We start from the raw sequence: 22,781 nt of genomic DNA on the forward strand, positions 1-22,781 counted from the left end.
ACAAATACCATATGATTTTACTTATATGTGGAATCTAAAAAACAAATGAATAAAGCAAAATAGAAACAGACTCATAAATACAGAGAACAAACTGGTGATTACCATAGGGAAGAAGGGATGAGGAGATGGGTGAAGAGGATTAAAAAGTACAAACTTCCAGCTATAAAATAGGTCACAAGAATATAAAGTATTGCATAGGGATTATAATAAATAATGTAATAACTTTGCATGACAGATGGTAACTATACTTATGATGAGCATTTCATAATGTATATAAATATCAAATCACTATGTTGCACAACTGATACTAATACAATATTGTATGTCAACTATACTTCAATTAAAAATAGATAATTTTTTAAAGGGCACAAGGGAACTTTCTGGGATGGTAGAAATTTTCTGTATCTTGTTTTGGGCTGGTAACCAGAAAGATGTAGACAACTGTCAAAATTCATCAAACTGAACATTTAAGATTTATGTAGGTTTTTTGTATATAAACTTACCTCCACAAAATAAAATGGAGCAAAATTTTTAAAAGTAAATTAAAAATTAAGTCATATTCACTCTGTGTCATCTGAAGAGCTCAATACTTACCAAGTGATTTCTTTTTACTGCAGAACATTATTTCATCTAGTTATGTTTCAGCAGGTTTCAACAGTTGGCCTATTAAAAAACAAGAAAACTATACAACATTAGTATTTGAAAAGTGCTCATTAACCATAAATTTCCACCTTTTACCTTTCTTCCTAGTCAAATCTAGATGACTTGGAATCATTGGCACAATAATGAATAACAGATTCCATTTATCAGGCTTAAATCTAACTAGATAAGAATAATTCTATGCAAAAGTAGTCTATTTGTATCACATGCTATATGAAACAATATAAGGTAAGTCCAAATGTGCCATTCTGAGCCAAATTTTCTAATTTATTCCAAACTCTTTGAATCAGAATATATCAGGGGTGAAGCTACAGCATCTCCTTTTTATTCAAGTATCATTAGATGATTCCTTCCCAAAGCTAGCACTGGGACCACTGCTAAATTACAGGAGCTACATGTGAGAGGAAATTATTGGCTGGCCCAGCTCATAGTTCAAAATTTTTCTCAATTCATTCTGTGTATAGTCTTCTCCAGGTAGCTACCCAAAAAGCCAGAATGTTATTATTACCTTTCAATTTTTCCCTACATGTGGTCTAATTGTGGTAAACTCTATTAAAAGATTTAGAATGAATGAAAAAAGGGGTAAACAAATTATTTCAATCATTTATAACCTGACAGAATGTAGAAATGAACTCAGGAACCTTTGCAAACATATGACAGGGTGGGCAGGGGTATTGGACACACGCTCTTTCGGTTTGAAAGAGAGATGACTTATCTGCTTCCTGCTCAAAGAAGTGGTGTGCCAGGATGCCACATAAAGAAGTTGCTCATACAGAGACCAGAGGAGAGGAACTGTCACTGCTTATAGTTTAGTAATTACAAGAAAGAAGGATGCTGAGAAAAATTCATCAACAGCCACTGCTCCACTACGAATCTCTCAGAGACTAAAAAGCCTGAAACCAAGAATTCTCCTTCTTATGGCCCCAGATCAAAGAGTTCCCTTCTGCCACCTCCAGGAAAAGCAGTAACCTTCTGAGGGCACAGCTACTCCTGGATATGCTTGACAAACAGGACCACTGACACTTTGTGAGACCTACTGCTTTTTTAGGGACTGATTACTAAAAATGATGAATCTGGGGCACCTGGGTGGCTCAGTGGTTGAGCATCTGCCTTTGGCTCAGGTCATGATCCCAGGGTCCTGGGATTGAGTCCCACATCAAGTTCCCCGTGGGGTGCCTGCTTCTCCCTCTGCCTATGTCTCTGCCTCTCTCTCTGTCTCTCATGAATAAATAAATAAATAAATAAAATCCTTAAAAATTTTAAAATTAAAAAATAAAAAATAAAAATAAAAATGATGAATCTATGCAAGAAATTCAGCTGCCAGATACTGCTGAAAGCAGGGATAAGTCATTAAATATTAAACATAATCCATCACTAATTCTTCTGTTTCTCCCCCAATACCTTCTACCAACTGTGCTGCCCAAGATGAGCCCCTCCCACCACAGCCCCAGGCATCTGGCTGCCTCTAAGAATGTCTGCTGATCAGTGATTGTTTTTCCCTAGCATTGCTCATAATAAGTTTCCCTGCTCCAATTTTAGCTACCTATAGACCAGGGTCCACACTGAAGCAGAGTCGTCTTTATAAAAGGTAAATGGCGTCCTGTCACACCCTTGATGAAAACCCTCCAATAACTTCCCATTAGCCAGAAAGAAAGAAAAGAAAGAAAAGAAAAGAAAGAAAAGAAAGAAAAGAAAGAAAAGAAAGAAAAGAAAGAAAAGAAAGAAAAGAAAGAAAAGAAAGAAAAGAAAGAAAGAAAGAAAGAAAGAAAGAAAGAAAGAAAGAAAGAAAGAAAGAAAGAAAGAAAGAAAAAAGAGAGTCAAACTTTAGTATGACTCCTTGGGCTCTCTACAACCTGGTCCCTGTTCATTTTTGTAGCCTGATTTCTCATTACTCTCCTCACTGTCCCCATTCTCATTGCACCACCTCATGTCTATACTCCAGAAATACTCAGGTCAGCTTCTTTCCATCTGGGAGCCCAGCACATGCTTTTCCTTCTGCCTAACCCCATCCAACCCTTAACCTAACTCCTACTTTTATTTACAATATTAATTCATACATCACTTCCTCTACAAAGCCACTCTGATCCCCCAAATCAGGGACTGGGGCAACTGTATGTGCTCTCATATAATCCAGAACCTCCACTGCAGAGCCCCTATCATTCTAGAAATATTTGCCTATTTCATTATATTGGCTGTTTTCTTATTAGTCTACAAACCCCAGTAAGGTAGGGACTTTATCTGTCTAGTCCACAGCTATATCTCCAGTATCTAATGCATACCGACATATAGTAATGATCAATAAATATTTGCTAAATGAAGGAATGGATGAGGTCTTTAATTTGTATTAGGAATGGACCCGGGGCTTTCAGACATTAAAAGGCACATCCTTTTTTAATATTTTTGGATTGAAGTATCACTAAAGATTTATTTACTTGGGGGGGATGCAGAGGGAGAGAATCTTCAAGCAGACTCCCCACTGAGTGTGGAGCCCAATGTGGGCTTCAATCCCACAACACCAATATCATGACCTGAGCCTAAACAAGAGTAGGACACTCAACTGACTGAGCCACCCAGGCATGCCTGTACTGTAGTATAATTAATATACAATGTTGTATTAGTTTCAGGTGTACCACATAGACTTGACAATTCCATACACTACTCCATGCTTACCACAATAAGTGTAAAGGTGCTTCCCTTCTAGCAACTATCCCTTCCCAGAACCTGAACCTACATGCCAGAATGTCTTAGATTTTCCCACACTGGGGGCCACCATGTGTTTCTCATCTACCCCTCCTTCTGGCCAGTCCCCATCCTCTTTCATACCCCCATCTCCAGCGTAGGAAAAACTTCAAAGATGAACAACATTTACTTAGCAATAGGAAGAGTATTGTAGACAAACAGAAAGAAAAGAGAAATTTGAAAAGCTTAGAGGAGGAGAACAAAAGGAGGCACTGTAGGTATTAAAAAAAAAAAACAAACAGATGCACTGAGAGTAATTTTTTTTTTTTTTTTTTAAGGAAAAGCCTTCCTGCAAGAAATAACATGGATAGGGGTGCCTGGGTGGCTCAGTCAGCTAAAGTCTGCCTTAGACTCGGGTCAAGATCACAGGATCCTGGGATAGAGGCCAGTATGAGCCTCCCTGCTCAGCAGGGAGCCTGCTTCTCCCTCTGCCACTGCCTCTACCCCTCCCTGTGCTTGTGCTCACTTGCCCGTGCACTCTCTCTCTCTTTCTCTCTCTCAAAGAAATCTTTTTAAAAATATAAAAAATAAAAGAAATAAAAAATAAATAATATGGATAAAAGTGTTTTCATCCAAGAACTATCTTTGTTCTAAAAAGTAGTCACAACAGATACAAAATGGGGAGGAGGAGGAGGAGGATGAATGGATTCTGTGACAATGACATCTGGATCTGCTGGCCCCATCTGGCCAGATTAATAGACATAAGGCTCATCCACAAGGTCTAAGCCAATTTGTTAGGGCTTTAAAATACTCTCCTGAGACTAAGTCAACACGTTGTGTTTTCATGGGCTCAGAGTCCCGGGAGCAGGTGAAAGGAAGAATAATTCTTTAAACAAGAGGGCAAAAGGGACTCTATACCCTGACAGGTGGCAATTAGAATGCAGGCAGGAGAAAGAAATTCAATCTCTCAGGAACTTAATAAGAGTACTGGCCACTAGCCAACTTATTCTTTCTTCTTTTCCACATTGCTCTGAAGGATTAGTCCTAACAGATGACCAGTTCAAAAGATGAATATATAAATGTACCCAAAACATGTATATCCATGATGCCATCACTTCCCTCTCTTAACTTAGATACTTCTGCAAGTACTTCTCGTTTTAACAACCCCTAACCAAACAAACATAAAGCAATACCATATCCTTCCTAAAACTACCTTTCAGCCATACAGCTATTTCATGCTTTTAATTTCTCTAAAACCACTTTCCAAAATGTCTTTAAAATCATTTGTTTTAAAGATACTGAATAAATGCATTTTGTGAACTTTAGCTATTTTATCCTCTGTAGAAAATATTCTCCCCTTTATAATTAATCCAGAGTGATAATATAATCACAATTGTATAAATTAGTATTTTTACAAGATTTGTGAAAGGTATTTCTTATTTAATGATCCTATTCAAATGCGTTCACTCCCTGAGACATAAAGTTACAACAAAAAATTAAGAATTAACTCTCAGGCCCATGTTTCTCCAATCAAATATTTTCCTTGTAACAGCAGCAATTCCAGGCATAATTAACAGAGGATTCATACTAATGTAGCAGATTCTAGTTTAGTTTTGAGGAAGTGAAATTCAGTGCCTTCATTCCTGGATATTTATCAACTCACCAAAATACCCCTAGCTGACACTAATTCTAAAAGATGTCAGAGTAAAGAAAAATCCATCTTTTCTTTAAGATTTTATTTTTTATTTATTAATGAGAGAGAGAGAGAGAGAGAGAGAGAGGCAGAGATACAGGCAGAGGGAGAAGCAGGCTCCATGCAAGGAGCCTGATGTGGGACTTGATTCCGGGGTCCTCAGGATCACGCCCTGGGCTGAAGGCAGCGCTAAACCATTGAGCCACCCAGGCCACCCAGAAAATCCATCTTTTGTTGAACTTTCAGACCAGTTAAGGTCTAAGGAAATAGAATAGACAAATCAGGTAGGAGAAAAGGTTTGCTAATGTGAAATCTAGCTCTAGAAGTAGGAATTTAGGATTCTGAATTTCAACCATTTCCAAGTGCTGAGGCAAAATGTATCTATCTGAATATATTCCCTATTTTTTATATCACCCCAAATAGAGGAAACAGAAAAAGGAAAGGTGCTGATAAGTCTTATTTAATTCCTGTTTCATCTTATGCAAGAGATTAAAATGGTTTCATTGTGTGAAAGTCATAGGGGGGTTTTACAAGAAAGAGAGGTATGGGAAAAGAGGAAGGCTGAGAAAGGAGCAGCTAAGTAACTAAGGGCTTTTATGTATATTAATTCATTTTTAAAGGCAATGAGTAGAGTTTTTTGAAAAGATTGAAAATTATGCTTCCATAAGAATTTTTTTTTACATTTCCAGTTCAGGTTTTGAATCTTGCTTACAGAAAATAATTTTTCTAATGGAAAAAATGACATGGTCAAAGGAAGACTCTAGTTTGTTCAGGGAAAATAAGGAGCTGGTTTCAGACACCTTGAGACTGAGGGTGATAGCAAGACCTCCGAGTTAGAAATGCTACTTAAGCAGCTCTGTGTGGAATATGAAGAAGAGAACATAACATCCTGTCCATATGATTCCACAAGATCTCTACTTATAGTGAAAATGGGTACACCTGAGTACAGGTGACTCAACATTTTAAACAAAGGATTAAAATGGAGATTTCCTTTAATAATCTGAGATCATTCAACAATCAAGCTATTATTGTTAATTCCCCCTGCTCCAATTCCACGATCACCAAGCAACCTGCTGATAATAACTTGCTTTCCCACAGAAGTCTATGGGGAAAGAGTGCACTAGTCATGCATGCCAAAGTGAACATTCTCGTCCTCCTGACAGTTATGTTACACGTTTTAAATTAATAAATTGCCATTCTTATTTTATATTACCAGTCTCCTGAGCTAATATTATTAGTCTAACTCAGAAAGATAAATCTGGTTTTGGTATGCTGTTGAATTACAATCCAAAATCCAAAGGACAAACAACCCATTCTAGATGTAGTAAATTCACCAAGAGGCCTCCAAGGGAACAGCCAGCCCAATGACCTGCTCAACGAGTAGGAGGAAGTGGTGGTTGGAGGCTTGTCCTTTGGAGTCAAACGCGCTAACCTTGGGTTCCTAGTTTTTCCACCGTACTAATTCATTACAGAATCCAGGGCAAATAAACTCAAATTGGATAGGTTGCTGGGATTGGGGCCACATGATGAAAAAGCTCATTGGATATTAGTTATCTTGAGGGTAGCCTTCTGAAATTTCTTTGTCAAAGTATCAACATGAACATTAGGATGAAATGAGAACAGTGAGTCTAACTTCATAACAAGACATTCTACAATAAAACAAAAGAGATAAGTGTAAATGAATAATAAAACTTTAAAGAGGACATGTGTTTGAGGGGGGGCACAGTCCTGGGGATAAACTGAGAGGAGGGGAAACAATGGAAAGAGAAAGATTAAAAATGCAAGGTAGAGTGACAGAAAGGCAAAGGAATTGGAGGAGATCAGAAAAGAAAGGCATAAGGAAGGAGCCAAGGCAGTTGAGGAAAAGACAGGAGCAATGGAAGCCAGGAGAGCAACATGGGACAGATTCTTGGCAGCTTCTCCTTACTTGCCCAGAGTGTTGCCCAGGTGAGCCCATCCCTGCCTGTCTTCAAATCAGAGTCTAGGGAGGAACAAAAGTGCCCTCCCTGGGTCGGCGGGGGTGGGGGGGTGGGGGGAGATCCTCTACTTCCTTTGAGCAAGGGATTCTCTCCAGTTCTCAGGACTCAGGGACAAGATGGGCCAAAGGAGAAAGGACTCACACAGCTTCAATAAGCCCAACCCTAGACCTCATCCCTTGTGAGGACCTCCCAACCTCTTCTTCCTCTGTTCTCCTCTCTCTGTTCTGGTCTGCTTTCTCTTCTTCTTTGGAAACACTGTACTATATAGGAGACACTTTTAGGATAATAGAATTCCCATCGCAGCTCAGCTACTTTGTATCTTGTGTTATTTTGGTCATTTCCCTTTCCTAAGGCTCAGTCATTGAATCTGTAAAATAGAGACAATAATGCCTTCCTCCTAGAGTTGCTGTGAGGTTAAATACACACATTATATATGGTTAAATATATATATATTATATATATATATATATATATGGGTCACAAATATTATATATATTATATATATAACATATATATAATATATATATATATGTATGTCACTCCATAAAAATGTGTTTCCTTTTCTCCTCCCATTTGTTTTTTCTTCTTCTACTCCCTCCCTTCCCCCCCCTTTTAATCTCCCAGTTTCCCTTCCCTGTTTTCTTAACTTTCCTTCATGTTTTTCAACCAGGCACTTGCTTTCCAATCCAACTCACCTTGTCTCTGAGGACTAACCCAACCAAGAATGGAAGGGAGGGGTCTGACCGGGAGGCCAGCATCAGGGTGGGCATAGGTAAATCTTGAAAAGCCTGCCTGCCTGAGCAATAGTAGCGTCTGAGGATGGGAAGCTGGGAGGGCAGGATCAGGGAACCAGCAACCCCTTCTCTCCTCCTGCTGTCCTCCATCTTCTCTGGTCCTACCTTTTCCCTTTCTTTCCTCTGGCTCCAGGTTTCCAAAGGCAAAAAAGCAAAGCTTCAGTAAGTCCTCCCACCTTTGGACAAGGTGACTTTGTGGTCATATCTGCCTTCCAGCCCAAGAATATTCCCTGGGGCCCTCAGTGCCAGGGCCCTGAGGGATGGAGGAGATGAGGCTGAAACACAGCAGAGAGACCCAGAAAAGGAAGATCCTGGTGCAGCAGGGATATCTCAGCCTTGGGAGGAATGACTGAGCTTCTGTCCTACACTTGTACAGCTTTGAATGTGATGTGTGGGTGGGAGATATAGATAATGTTTTAATCATACTTAGTGTCAGTGACAGCTGCCAACAGCCATAGCACTTGTCAATTGTCCATAAGGGACAAAAGTAGAAGTGAACACAATTTAAGCCTGTGTAAGTAATTGTCCAAATTTATAAATTGCTTAGCAATTATATCTAATTACCATTCCCTACCAATAAATTATTCCATTTCCCATATAAGATACATTAGATTGATTTTGTTGTGAGTTATGTCAAAACTGTAGTCTGTTTATAGTCTGTTAGGCTTGCAGCTGTTACCAGCCACAAGATTCTGAAGTGGTAAGAATCCTTCCTGCCTCCTTTCTTCCTCTTGCTTATCCCCTGCTCACTTTTATCCTTTCTCTCTTCATTTATTTTTCTCTTTCTTTCCTAGATCTTGCTGCCTCTCTAATGCACTTTTGCCCTTCTCATGCTCCCTTTCTCTTCCAAACAAGCCTTCCTCACTGGCTGAGTCATCTTCCTTCCCCTCTCACTTCCCTGTTCCTCCACCATTTTGTGAGTCAGACAGCTGGGCTTGGTCCTGCCAGCTCCATAACCTCTGGCAACTTCCCTCTCTTCTAAGTCCTGGTTTTCTCATCTGTAAACAGGGACAATTAGAGTAACTCAAAGGATCATGAAGCATGCCCACAAAGAAATTAGTACAGTGCCTCCTACTATAAAGTTAGGACTCAAGAAAGGAAAGCTATTTTTTTCTTAAATGTATGTTTAACTCTCCACAAGTAGAAAACCTCCTGTCCAATTTGAGAGCCATCCCTACTGATGCTCAATCAAACACTTATTGGGTAACTATTCTGTTTAAGATTTTATTTGTTTGTTTGAGAGAGAGAGAATGTGAGTGGCAGGGGGAGAGGGCTGGGTGGTATAGAGATCTCAAGCAGACTCCAAGCACTGAGTGCAGAGCCCAAAGCAAGGCTCAATTTCACGACCCCGAGATCGTGACCTGAGACAAAACCAAGACTCAGACTCTTAACTGACTAAAGTCACCCAAGTGCCCCAATTGGGTGCCTATTCTATGTCAAACCTGGGCTAGATAGAGGGAGGCAAGTATCATTAGGTCCTACCTCTGTCTTTCAAAAGCCTGTAGTCTGGGAAAGATGAAAACAAATACATGGGGACAGCCCAGGTGGCTCAGTGGTTTAGTGCTGCCTTCAGCCCAGGGTGTGATCCTGGAGTCCCGGGATCGAGTCCCATGTCAGGCTCCCTCCATGGAGCCTGCTTCTCCCTCTGCCTGTGTCTCTGCCTCTCTCTCTCTCTGTCTCTCATAAATAAATAAAATCTTAAAAAAAAAATACATGGATCATTTGAATGGCTATCGTGGAAGCAAGGATTAAGCACCATGGAGTCAGAGGGAAGAGAGTCACCAAGCCTGCTTTGCAGAGCCAGCTAAGAGGTCATAGATAGTGATTCTGAGTTGAATCCTTCTGAAAAGGAAAAAAGAGTTTGCTTGTAAAATGAGGTAAGGACAGACAAAAGGAACAGCTTGTGGAAATACCAAGTACTGTGAAAGAAAGTTTGGGGAGCAGTGACAGTCATGGCAAGGTAGATTACAGATGGATTTTGAAAGAACTGATCATGTTCATCATTGTTGTCATCATCATCACTACCATTCCCTGGGTACTTGGCCTTGTCCTAAGTACTTGACATGTATCATCTCATTTAATCCTCACCAAAACTCTATAAGTGGGGACTGTCATTATCCCCATTTGAAAGATGAGGTGACACAGCAGGGCTACGTTCAAGACCCATGGTTAATCCTGCAAGTAATGGGGAAGAGGTCACTCAGAGAAGGATATGGTTAGAAGCCAGCTCCCTTGTCCACTGTCATTGCACTCTGTCTCTCTATGCAAGCCCATTCTGTCAGCACTTTTGAGAAGGTTACTCTCACAGCATCACCTGGCATGGAAAGACATGGGGGAACAATGACAACAGGCAATTGAAGCTGGATTCTAGAAATGTTTCTGCAATTGAATTGACAGAGTTTATAAATGGTCCATACATTCGGGCGCAGACCAAGGAGGAATCTGGGGTGGCTTCTATGTTTTCGGCTCAAGACAATGAGGGGACAGAGGTGCCACTAACTGAAATGACAAATACAGGAGAGAAGGGAGAAAGAAGAAAAAAAAAAAACAGAGTGTCAGGAATTGGATGGGAGAATAATAAATTCAGCTTGAAGACATTAGTCTTGAAATTCCTCTTGATCATTGAAAATATTCTTAGCACTAAAGAGAAAAGACAGATTTGTAGATGGAATCATCAAGATATATGCAAGCACTAAAGTCATGGGACATGAACAATCTCACTCAGGAAGAATAAAAAAAAGTTAGGAGAGGACAGAGGATGAGGACGAGTCAATAAAAAGATGAGGCTAGGTCCTTGGGAACATTCAACTTCAAAAGAAGAGTCAGAGAAGGATATATTGAAATGAAATGTTCAGGCTTTCTAGGAAAAGCCTGATATTTTCTTCTGGGCATCTAGCACACAGCCTGACATGGGGTAGGAGCTCAACAAACTGCAGTTGACCAAAGAAATGGAGAGAGAGAAAGGAAAAAACATATTTCCAAAAATACAGTGACCAATATATTTAAATTTTACATTTAATATTTAATCAGAAATTAATATTTGAAAATTTTAATTTGCTAAAAAGTCAAATAAGATTTTAGGCATGAGGAACACTTGGAGGTTACTATTTTATTGGACACCTTTTTGTGAGAAATCCTGAAAATACCAGCATCTATTTCTTGTATATGCAGTACAAGCATCTAGAATACATACATTAAAAAAAAATTTTAGAAGAGCTACAATTTCTAATTTACTTTGAAACAAAAGGTTAAGTCTTTTCCAACTAAGTGAAAAGTTCTAATTTACCAGGTAAGAATAAAATAAAATCCTCCTGTGCACAAAAAATTGCTTGGCCCTTCATTTTTACAGATGTATGTATGATGAAACAATGTAAAAGCACAAGATAGATAAATATAAGCTTTTTAAAAACCACTCTGAATTTATATTTTGCAGTACAGGCTAGCATAAAACAACACCTGGGCAAAGGTGACCATTTAGGGACACGTGTTGGTAATTCCACACACAGTCCTATATTTCTTCATCTCCTTTCCAATAAGCCTTCAGCCCCCAATTAAAATTTCTCATCATTTTCCTTTATTTTTTTTTTTTTTCAAAACAGCTCACTATTAACTAGGGACCCGAGACACTTTATGTCTATCAATCAAACAGCTAGAAGTATCAATTTCTCAGTTTAAACAAATCTCAGCACTAAAAACATAATGCTCTAGCCTCAGAGGGTAGTTTAGTAGTAAATCGTTTATGTTTAAAGCATGAATTGGTCATGGAATAAACAATATCTTGAAAAGGAGAGCAAGATACAAGCCCCTTGAAAAAAATGAAATCAATTACTCCCAAAGGAAGTGACCAACACCCACAAGCCAAGAAGAAATGGTTATCGATGCTATTCCCATTGGCCATATAATAGGTGATGCTAACAGAATAACAATTTGAAAAAGGAAATAAAGAAAATGTCCTATTTCCCAAACCCAACTAGTTTCTAATTATTTTTTAGTAAGCGAATAATATAGACTTTGCTAAACCTCAACCACACCAGAAGATGAAAACAGCAAAACAACAGAGCAACCTACAAAAGAGAAACAGAAAACTCCAGGCAGCCCTGAGCTGACTCTCCTCTTGGCCTCACAAACCCTTGAATGCTCCCCACAGACTCACCTCCGTCTGGACCTAACCCTCTCTCCCTAAAGGGAGGATACAGGGAGATCAAACAGGTACCCATTCCATGACCATGTCGATGAGAACAAGGAGAAAAGCAAGGCTATTCTGAAAGCTCTAGCAATTACATAGAAAACAAACTGGGTCTCTAGGGGACATTCTTAAAAACCTGAGATCAACTCCCGGAAAAATACTCTTGACCACTTACCGCTACCGGAAGCTGCTAGATGGCAGATCAGAATCAGCATCTCATCAGAAAAAAGAAGGCGGTGTTGTAGGAAAGCAGCTTCACTACCAGTGATGAACTGGGGAAGAAAAACCACTTGGAAAAATACCAAAAGCCCAGAAGAGTCTCTTCTCCTAGAGTTGCCTTCTATTGCTGCCAGGGCAGAACTGGTTAATTCTGAAGAAACAAAAGGAAGCTCCCTAGAGGCTGGCTTCAGCAGGATGGCTTCCTCTGTGGGAACTAAGAGTTCAGAAGGATGCAAGCAGACAACGGAAGGAGTCACAGTTACCACTTCTGCTTACCAAACTTTCATCAGCCCTTGACTGAGGAAAATAAGCAAACATCTTTAGAGTTCCCACCTGTTTTTTCCAGAGATGAAGGAATTAGCATTTTTTAAAAAAAATCATTGCAAAGGGAGTTTTAGTATCTTATGGATGAAAGCTAAGCACACTCAAGCAACATTTAATATGAAGAATAAAGACGCTTTTTCCAAACATCTTTAATTTCAACTCAGAGTAAAGCAAACAACCCTGAGGATGCCAAAAAAATTAATGCACAGGAAATGGATTTAAACTTTTTAGTTCAGAATCACTTTGAGTGGGGGTTCTTGTTTTAAGATAGGATTAGATGAAAAAATATTTTGGTTTGTTTCTATTTTTAAAAGAAAAGATTATGTCTTCTTTTAAGTATGTCTAAAGCCATTTATGGGTTTTCCAGAAGTTGCATCAGATTTGCAGTTAACTACTGAAACCAAATACATTTTAATCATGTCTCTATAACCAGAGCAACTTTATCCTCTGCACATATCAGTTCCACTCTCCTGGAAAATCCTGGTACTGAGCCCTCACATCTCCACAGAGAGCCAGATCAGAGAGAAAGGAAGGACTTTCCCTGCCAAGCCTCCCTACTCACAAGAAACTGCAGATTTCTTGAAACAAGAGTAATGGCTTTCTTTCTTGCATGATAAAAAGAACCAAGAACAGCCTGTAAGAGGAAGCAATCATTTCCTTAAGATATTGAAAATTAAAAACTCTTGGGGTGCCTGGGTGGCTGGGTTGGTTAAGCGTCTGCCTTCCATTCAGCTCAGGTCATGATCCCAGCATCCTGTGATTGAGCCCTGCATCAGGTTCCCTGCTCAGCAGGAAGCCTGCTGCTCCCCCTGCTTGTGCTCATTCTCTCTGATAAATAAAATCTTAAAAGAAAAAAAAAAAAAAAAGAAAGAAAGACCTTTAAAAGTTTCAAAAATAGGGCAGCCCGGGTGGCTCAGCGGTTTAGTGCCACCTTCAGCCCAGGGTGTGATCCTGGAGACCCTGGATCGAGTCCCATGTCAGGCTCCCTGCATGGAGCCTGCTTCTCCCTCTGCCTGTCTCTGCCTCTCTCTCTCTCTGTCTCTCATGAATAAATAAATAAAATCTTTTTAAAAATTCAAAAATAAATGAAAAACTCCTTAAAAATGTTTTTAAGTATAATTTCTATATCACTTTTCAACTTGCTATATTAGCAACTACTGTAAGTTTGGTAACTCCCTTTGTTGAAGAAGATATAAAGAAATCAGAACTTTCTCCTACACTGTCGGTATAAAAGTTGGTAAAATATTTTTAAAGAGAAGCTAAGTAGTGTCTATCAAATATAGGAATGTGTGTGCTTCCACCTCTTAGGAATTTACCTCACAGACAATTATAAGCATATCTGTAGGAAAGTTCATTATAGCATTGTCTGTGATAGTAAAAAACTAAAAATGGCTTGAAAATAGAAGACTGGTCAAATAAGAGAAGGCATATCCATGTAAAGGAATACCATGCAGCCATCAAGAGGGAATAGAACTGGAATGAAGGATCAGATGGTCTGGGTTCAGGTCTGACTCCAGCAGAGACTAGCCAGGTAACTCTGAGCAAGTTCTTAAATCTCTCTTGGCCTTGACCCTTCCTCTGTAATAAGATGAAAATTACAATACTTATCATAGAGAATTGTGACTAAGACAGTGCCTGAAGCACAGCAGATGTTCAATAAATATTAGTGAGTACCAATTAAAGAGGTAGGCCTCTTTAGACTGACACACGGACTGAAAGATGTCCAATATATACCGTCAAATGAAAAGAGCAAGTTGCAAGAGTATGTATAGGATAATTCCATTTGGTAAAATATTTTAAATGTGCTTGCTATATACTATCTGCTTCTTCCCAGTAAACTATAAGCTCCTTGAGAGCAGGGACTTCTGTTCACTGTGTATACCCCATGTCCATAAAAGGCATTCAATAAAAATTTGTTGACTGAATGAATAAAACCAGGAAGGATAAGCAAAAAGAAATATTTAATACTAGTCACCTCCAAAAAATGGTCTGGGGGTGGAAGGGCTGGTGGCCCTGGAAGAAATATTTCATTGGTTCTTACAAAAGTACTGCTTAAATTTTTTTACAATGACCTTATATGTCAGCCAATAAAAATGGAACTCTTGGAAAATAGTGTTTTCGTTTACAGGGAGCAATGGTTGTCCCCCTAACAGAAGACCAATGAGGGAGCAAGGGATGATCCTCCCTATTACCTGATAAACTAATGAGTCAGAAAGAAACTTCTAAAAGAAGGAAAGCACAGAACTCTCCTTTTCTTTTTGGTCTTCTATTGATTTTTCCTAATTTTACAGTCTCCAAGCCAAGTTCTCCAATCTAATCCATCAAGACCCCTCTCCTTAACCTAAACATCAACCACACACCCCCACCATGGCATCTCTACTCAGATCATCCTCTCCTCCTGGGAGGCCTTATCCTTCACCTTCTCACTTCCAAACCTGTCCTTAAAGGACCATTTTCTGATTCCCAGCATCTCTGTTCTCTCCCTCTTGGATACTGCCAGAGACTAGTAGATACCATCTACCCATCTACTAGCACTTACTCTACAATGTCTGCTAGCTCTCTTCTCAGTTTACAATGAGGACTTATGGACTGAGTCCAGTTTTGCAAATATTTTTTTTCTTTTTTTTTAGAAAGGGCATTTATTATTGGCCTCTAATAATGCCAAGTACATAAATAAAGAGGATAGCCTCCCTGGATGGTGACAGATGGCAACACCAGTTGCCTAGGTAGCCTTTGACAAGTCCTTTCTTCCTCTCTGGGTCTCATCTGAAATAGAAGGACCTTGGATTAGATGACAGATAAAGGTCCTTCTATTTCTCTCTTTTTTTAATTTTTTTATTGGAGTTCAATTTGCCAATATATACCATAACACTCAGTGCTCATCCCGCCAAGTGCCCCCCTCAGTGCTCATCACCCAGTCACCCCAACCCTCCACCCACCTCCCTTTCCACTACCCCTTGTTCGTTACCCAGAGTTAGGTGTCTCTCATGTTCTGTCACCCTCACTGATACTTTCACTCATTTTCTCTCCTTTCCCCTTTATTCCCTTTCACTAATTTTTATATTCCCCAAATGAATGAGACCATATAATCCTCTTTCTCTCTCTCTCTCTCTCTCTCTCACACACACACACACATATCCATGCATGCAGTCCTGCACTATAAAAAAAAGAAAAATAAAAAAGACTGTCACATTAAGGAGCTATGTATTGTGATTTTGTTTCATGTGGCCAAAAGTTTCTAACACCAGAAAAAAATATTCACGAGCCCTGTCATTCTCCCTGAAACTTCAACATTTATCTTTCTTCAGCTTCCTCGGTATATTCTTGTTAAACACTTCTAGAAGCTCTAAATTGATTTAAAATTCTCTAGTTCTTCATGTACCAACTAGTTGGAACTAATTTAATCATATTTTGTTCTAATTAACAACACTGATGTAATAAGGAATCCTAATGGGAGAAGAAAGGGTACAGAAGGAATTACCACACTCACAGTAAAACTGCAGGATACCTACTTCATGTTCACTTCACATGCAGAAGCTGTCATAATGCATATACATGTGTGGGCAGAAGTAGGGGGTGGATTCCTGGAAACTATTTCATATCATTTTGAAATATCCATTCATTTTAAAATGCAAGTGTCATACCATTAAATACCCCCTTTGCAGATAGATCTTTGGGTGCTTTTTAAAAATGATTTTACAGTGTCATAGAATTATGTACCTAAAATCACAGAGCACCAGATTTATTTGTCCTATTACTTTAAGTTCCAAAGTTCTTTACCCATCTCTGAAATATAATATTACAGCAGGTTCTGCTACTCTTTTGTAAGGCTATTTTATCACCCACATATCTCCTTGACTCTGTCCCTCACTTCATTCAGATCTGTACTCAAAGTCACCAACTCTGAAAGGCTCACCAACTCAGAGGGGCCCTCCCCAACCCTGAGGGGCCCACCCTACCTAAAACACCATACATACCCCTGTTCCTCCCATCCCTTTCTTGCTTTACTTTTCTCCATATGAAAAACACACAGCTATTATACTATATATTTCCTTATTTATTGTCTAGTTCCCCCCACCAGAAAGTCAGCTTTAGAAAACAGGGGCTTTGTCTTTGACTGGATGTAGACCCAGGGTCTAGAACAATGTGCAGTAGGTGCTTGAGGAATGCTGAACAAGCCAATAAATAATAATAGCATTGTTGTGTAGTTTTTGTTGCTAATATGTATGCACCTCCTATAGAATATGAGCTGCTTGAAAACAGAGCTCTTGTCTCATTACCTGACATCAACAGCACCCAACAGACAGTAATTTATCAAATGAATGGAAGCTGAAGTCTAAAATACAGTTCTCTGCATGACAATTTCCATTTCTACAGATTTACATTTATAATGTGCTCTCAAGTTAATTTTTCTTAGTTTGCCTTAATCTCTCAATCCCCAGAGTAATGCCAGTTGAAAGACCAAATTTGAATAGACCTTGTTACAGGCATAGAAAGATTAGGGTCATATTTCAGACTCCTCTGTAACTACATTTTGAAATATCAAATTCAAGGGGGAAGAGAAGCCTAGGGGAAAGGATGGAGGCCTATAGCACACTAAAGGTGAAGAAAGAAACCGCTTACTCTTTACGGCATCAACAGAGGAGATACACTTGCTCTGGATAACCTAAAAAGTATAGGAGGTCTTAAAAGCTCCACTTTTTTCCCACTTGTAAATATATACCCAAAAGAACTGAAAAGCCAGAGACTCAGATACATGTTCATTGCAGTATTATCCACAACAGCCAAAAGGTGGAAACAACCCAAATGTCCATTGATGGGTAAAGGGGTACACAAAATATGGTATACAAATACAGTAGAATATTACTCAGCCTTAAAAAGGAATGAAATTCTCATACGTGCTGCAACATGGATAAATTTTGAACACATGATGCTAAGTGAAATAAGCAAGATACAAAAGGAAAATATTGTAATATTCCACTTGTATGAGGTACAGTAGGCAAAGAATAGAGATTGGCAGGGGCTGGGAAGAGGGGAAATGGGAGGGTATTTACTAGGTACAGAGTTTCAGACTGGAATGATGAAAACATTCCAGAGATCAACAATGGTGATAGTTACAAAGCATTGTGAATGTGTTTAATGTCACTGAACTGTACACTTAAAAATGGCTAAAATGTATATATCCCTGCTAGATAACATTATCTGACCAGGGCTTAATTTTTAATCATTACATGGTCAGATCACTAGAAACTCTGTTTTTAAAAAACCCTCTTTTAAAAAAAATCTTTTTTTTTTAATTATTTATTTATTTATGATAGTCACACAGAGAGAGAGAGAGAGGCAGAGACACAGGCAGAGAGGGAGAAGCAGGCTCCATGCACCGGGAGCCCGACGTGGGACTCGATCCTGGGTCTCCAGGATCGCGCCCTGGGCCAAAGGCAGGCGCCAAACCGCTGTGCCACCCAGGGATCCCCCAAAAAAATCTTACTTTTTATAAATTTCCCTGTCTATAATTGAGTTTTCAAAGATTTCTCTCAATGATCACTTCAATTTGTCCTCACAACAATCCAGTGAATTATGTTAAAGGAATTTTGATCAAATATCTGAGCACTTGAGAGAAAAGTTTTCCTAATTTACTCACTCTCTTATCTTGTCCTCCAACTTTGCACATATTACATCAAAATGAAGAGATAGAAATTTTTATATTTAAGAATATGAAGACTTGCCGCTTTTCTGAACAGAATAAATAGCATCCTATGTTTCTCAAAACATGTAAATAAGTCTAGCTCTACTGCCAAGATGGCTAAGAAAGCCAGCAAATTACCATTTTAAGTTAATAGGTAAACCATCTATTGCAACTGGGATGCCTGACCCAATATTTTCATTCAACAAGTGCAATTACTTTGGTAGTCACTTTGTGGGACATAGAAAGATAAACTAAATGTGATTCTTGCTCATGAGACACTTATCATGTGCTAGGAAAAGTCAGACATACAAATGAGGGGATTCTATAATCAAAGGTAGAAAACAACAGGCTCTGCTATTGAGAATGGGACCACCAAGCAGATTTAGTCCCTTTGTGTCAATTCAATCTAATCACAAGGAAATCTACTAATTAAGATTTCATCAATTCCCTGAAATTTAACCATAACAAGAGTCTCAGGGATTTTTGTTCGTTTGCTTGCTTAATTGCTTTTAATGCCAAAAAAAGGAAAGTTGAGCTGACTGAAATGTCAAACCAAGACTTGGTGTTAGCCTGAATGGCAGGGAAGTAACTCTGGCCTAAAACTATGATTTGGACATATACAATAAAAAAGAAAGGAAAACCAAAACACAGTATTTCCCTGATCCTGTAAACACTTTCTTGGTCAATCTACCTGCTGTGAGGGACTCGAGGCCAATTTGAACCTACTGAAGAAGCATCTCTTTGAGGGGAGCCCTTGAGTGTAGGTTATGCACTCAAAAGCATTTATATTATGCAGTAAAGCATGAGAATTGCAGGGGTATAAATCGCGTGATGTGCAAATTACTTAACTGCCTTAACCTTTAGCTTCTAAACAACCTAAGTATCCATCAATAGCTGAATATATAAAGATGTGGTGTGGGTGTATATGTATGTGTATGTGTGTGTGTGTGTGTGTGTGTGTGTGTGTGTGTGTGTGTGTGTATGTAATGGAATACTACTCAGCCATAAAAAAATAATAAAATCTTGCCATTTACAACAACATGAATAGACCTAGATGTATTATGATAAGTGAAATAAGTCAGAGACAGAGAAAGACAAATACTACATGATTTTACTTACAGAAATGTGGAAATGTGGAATCTAAAAAGCAGACAAAACAAACCACAAACAGACTCAAATACAAAAACCAAACTAGTGGTTGCAGGGGGTGGAGGAGTATGCATAAAATAGGTGAAGATGACTAAGAGGTACAAACTTCCAGTTATAAAGTAAATAAGTCATGGAAATGTAAGTACAGGATAGGGAATATATTCAATAATATTGTAATAACTTTGTATGGTGACAGATGATAACTGAATTATTGTGGTGATCGTTTCTTAATGTGTACAAATGTCGAATGTTATACATCTAAAACCAATACCATATAATATGTCAACTATACTTCAATTAAAAATAAGCTTTAGCTTCCTGGTTGTAAAATTGGGAAAATTTAAACTTGCTTTTCAACCTATTTGTGAAGACTAAATGAGATATTTAAATTAATATTAAATTAATAAATGAATAAAACTAAATGAATATTAAGTTAATAAAAGAATGATTATGAGTTAGATATGCAGTGATATAAAAAGAATAATATATAACCCAATGCCTATTATACAATCATTGTCCAACAAAGGTCAGTGTCCTCTCTGCTCTCTCCAGAATCTTCCCAAACGGCTACCACATTTCTTTTATCAGAAGAGAAGGAATACCCTTGAGTTCTGAGCTAAACCACCTCTCCAGTTCTTTCCTTCCTGATACAATCATCTATCTTCTTCTCCTCTCCGGACAGTAGCTCCCAGGAATATGCTTTCCATACACTTTAAAATGGCAGAAGAAATAGACAGTTTTAAAGGATGAAATCAAACAAGATAAATTGCAGTTTTAGTATTTCCTTCCTGCACCCCAGAGGATTATTTAAAAACCACTGTTCCAGGACAAAGTTCAGCCAATGACAGTACACTAAAAATGTTACTGCCCACTTCTCTTTAGGGATTGAAACCTACTCACTTTCATTTCAGAAACAGTCTCCCCAAACCTTGAAATCATACGTACCTTCATGGTCCTCAATATCTAGAAGCAAAGTAGAGTTTTCTAAACTCTTCTGGTTTCATGTGCTATCTAGCAGTTTCCATGGCATGTTTGGCTCAAGTTCACCAAGAGAAGGTAACTCAACTCCTCCCCAATCTCCCTAACAAGTATTTCCTCCTCATTAGTTAACCTTTTGTGTAAGAAAGGTTTCCTTACGTTGGCCAACAGAAACGATTGACCCATTTCTGTGGTACAATTTCCTATGTGGGACTTTCCATCCTCAATGAAAAGACTCACAGTTGAGTTAGTTATTACTCAACTAACTCACAAAAAAAAAAAAAAAAAATCAGAAAATGCAAGAAGAAAGACATTTCTTTAGAAGTTAAGCCCCTGGTAGGAATGTAGACTTAGGAATAGAGGAGTTGTCTGCTCTACTGTTAAAATTTCAGGAATTAAAAGTAAATTAAAAATATAAACCTACCACTGTATTAAAATTTAGCAGGTATGATTTCAAAAATAAAGAAGATATCTAAATTCCTGGGTGCTAAGTCACCCCTGAGGACCTGCTTCTCCCAGCAATTTGGAATATCCCATAAGGGCTCTCCTGAGTACCCCTTTTAGTCCTGATATTCAAACACAAAGCAGAACAGTGGAATGCAGAAAGTTTTTTGTTATCCAAGCCACCACACCCAAACCAGGTGATTTGCATTTAACTTGCCCTTTTAAATTCCTTCTGAACCTTGTGTTCCAGAACTAGATGACCCAGCTCTAAACCAAACAGCCTAACTCCATGCCAGACAATCCCTAGTTATAAAAGCCATTCTAACAGTTCATTTCCAAATGACAAATGCTCCACAGCCAGAAACGGATCCTGGCACTAACTGTTGGCACCACTGAGAGAAAACTCTCCCCTAAATGATATCTCTTGCTATCAAGAAGGCAGTATCTTCTTTGCGTATAATAAGTGCCCAGGAAATTTTTGGGGGCCCCATTTTTCCATAGATTGGCATCTTAAGAAGTCCTTACGACAATAGTAAGTGTTTACCAGAAAGAAGGAGTTGATCTGCATCGGTATCAGGGCTCCAATGATTCTTGCTGTCTCAGAACCTTCAAGACACAGGAGGAGCCAAACACTCAGGATTTTCTAACACTCACTCCAGCCCCCTTTCTCCTTAACAGGCTGTCATCCCAACAGAAGGAATGACCAGGGCCATATGGCTTTAAAGAAGTTCCTACCTTTATCTCTTTACCCTTTAATCTGTACTGTGCATCAATAGGTGTGAAGATTCCCTATCCCTGACATGTGATTTGGAAAGGGCAGGATCCAAGACCAAAGGAGTTCAGGCTCCTAATCCGGACTATCTCTAGGAGACATTTCATACATTCATCAGCATTTTCCAAGCCCCAGTTCTATACCAATTCCTCTGTAACACCTTGAGATCCCAAGATAACCAAGATCTGGTCTCTGCCCTAGCAAGAGCTTTTCTTGTGGAAGGGAAATGAATTGTCAATAAGTCACTGTGATGCAGTATGGTAAGAACGCTAACAGAAGTACTCCCTGTCCAAATGTGCCTTGGAACTATAGGTGAAGGCTTACTTATTTCTACATATTTGTGAAGGTATCACAGGAAAACCTCAGGATTTGAAACTAAATCCTGAGATAAATAGGGAAGATCTGGTTAACGCCCCAAGCTAATAGTCCATGAGAATAAATATCATTGATAGTTTTTATCTTCTCCCCTTGGCTACTACTCCATGGCAGCCCTCTGCTACCATCTGAGTTTCCATTCCAAATGGCAGGAGTGAATCACAAACCCACATCTTATAGCATTCATGAATATGGAAGGCAAAAGTGAGTTCATCATCACTTCAGTACATCAGTGAAGGCAAAAGTGAGTGGAAGGCAAAAGTGAGTTCATCATCACTTCAACACATCAGTGAGGATAATTACTAGGTCATAGCAGATCAGAGACCAGGCAAGGGTTAGACAGGAATTGAGTCCTGAATAAGTCAAATGTTACCTGGGGAACCCCACCTCTGAGGAAAGCATGCATTCTTTCTTGCATAAGGTGCTACAACTGTGCTGTGCTGTAAGTTGTAAGAAAATCCACCTACTATGAAGCTGGAAGGCTGTACTGGGTTGTGGTGTAGGAGGCAAAAGCACACGATGGCAGGAGGGAGGCAAAATTGTCTGCGTTAGCTCCAGAGTCATCCTGCCCTCCAGAGGTTTCCCATATCTGATGGAGAGTAACAGATCCCGTTAAAGTCTTAGTTTTAGTAAATATTAATTCCAGATAAAAAAAACTACAAAGTGTGCATCACTTCAGTTCTAGACACATTCCCACTAATGCTGAGCTACTTTTAGGTACAACATGCTCCAATTTCAAGGCTTGGGACCTACAGTGACTGAGTGGATGATAAAGCTATGATAAAGCATTCTCACATTCTTATGCATCCTTGGGTAGGGAAGATGTTTTTCAGGTTTTCCCTT

At 39.0% G+C, this 22,781-nt stretch overlaps 1 protein-coding gene across 3 annotated transcripts in view; it reads right to left on the bottom strand.

Annotated features, from left to right (window-relative positions):
* The window catches only part of ATP8B4 (ATPase phospholipid transporting 8B4 (putative)), a 236,410-nt gene extending 215,939 nt beyond the window's left edge, over positions 1-20,471 (bottom strand). The window contains exons 1-2 of one of the 3 annotated variants that reach the window (XM_072808445.1): positions 20,315-20,471; positions 595-663 (exon numbers count right to left, since the gene is read on the bottom strand). In XM_072808445.1, the coding sequence (XP_072664546.1) occupies positions 595-622 (28 nt within the window). In that variant the 5' untranslated portion in view covers positions 623-663; positions 20,315-20,471. Of the gene's footprint in view, positions 1-594; positions 664-11,958; positions 12,113-12,166; positions 12,435-20,314 lie in introns of those variants that run through there. The other 2 variants (XM_072808446.1, XM_072808447.1) reach the window with 2 other exon arrangements.
* Between the last annotated feature and the right edge of the window lie 2,310 nt (positions 20,472-22,781).

Source organism: Canis lupus, chromosome 32 (assembly GCF_048164855.1).
Source record: "Canis lupus baileyi chromosome 32, mCanLup2.hap1, whole genome shotgun sequence".
NCBI lineage: Eukaryota > Metazoa > Chordata > Mammalia > Carnivora > Canidae > Canis > Canis lupus.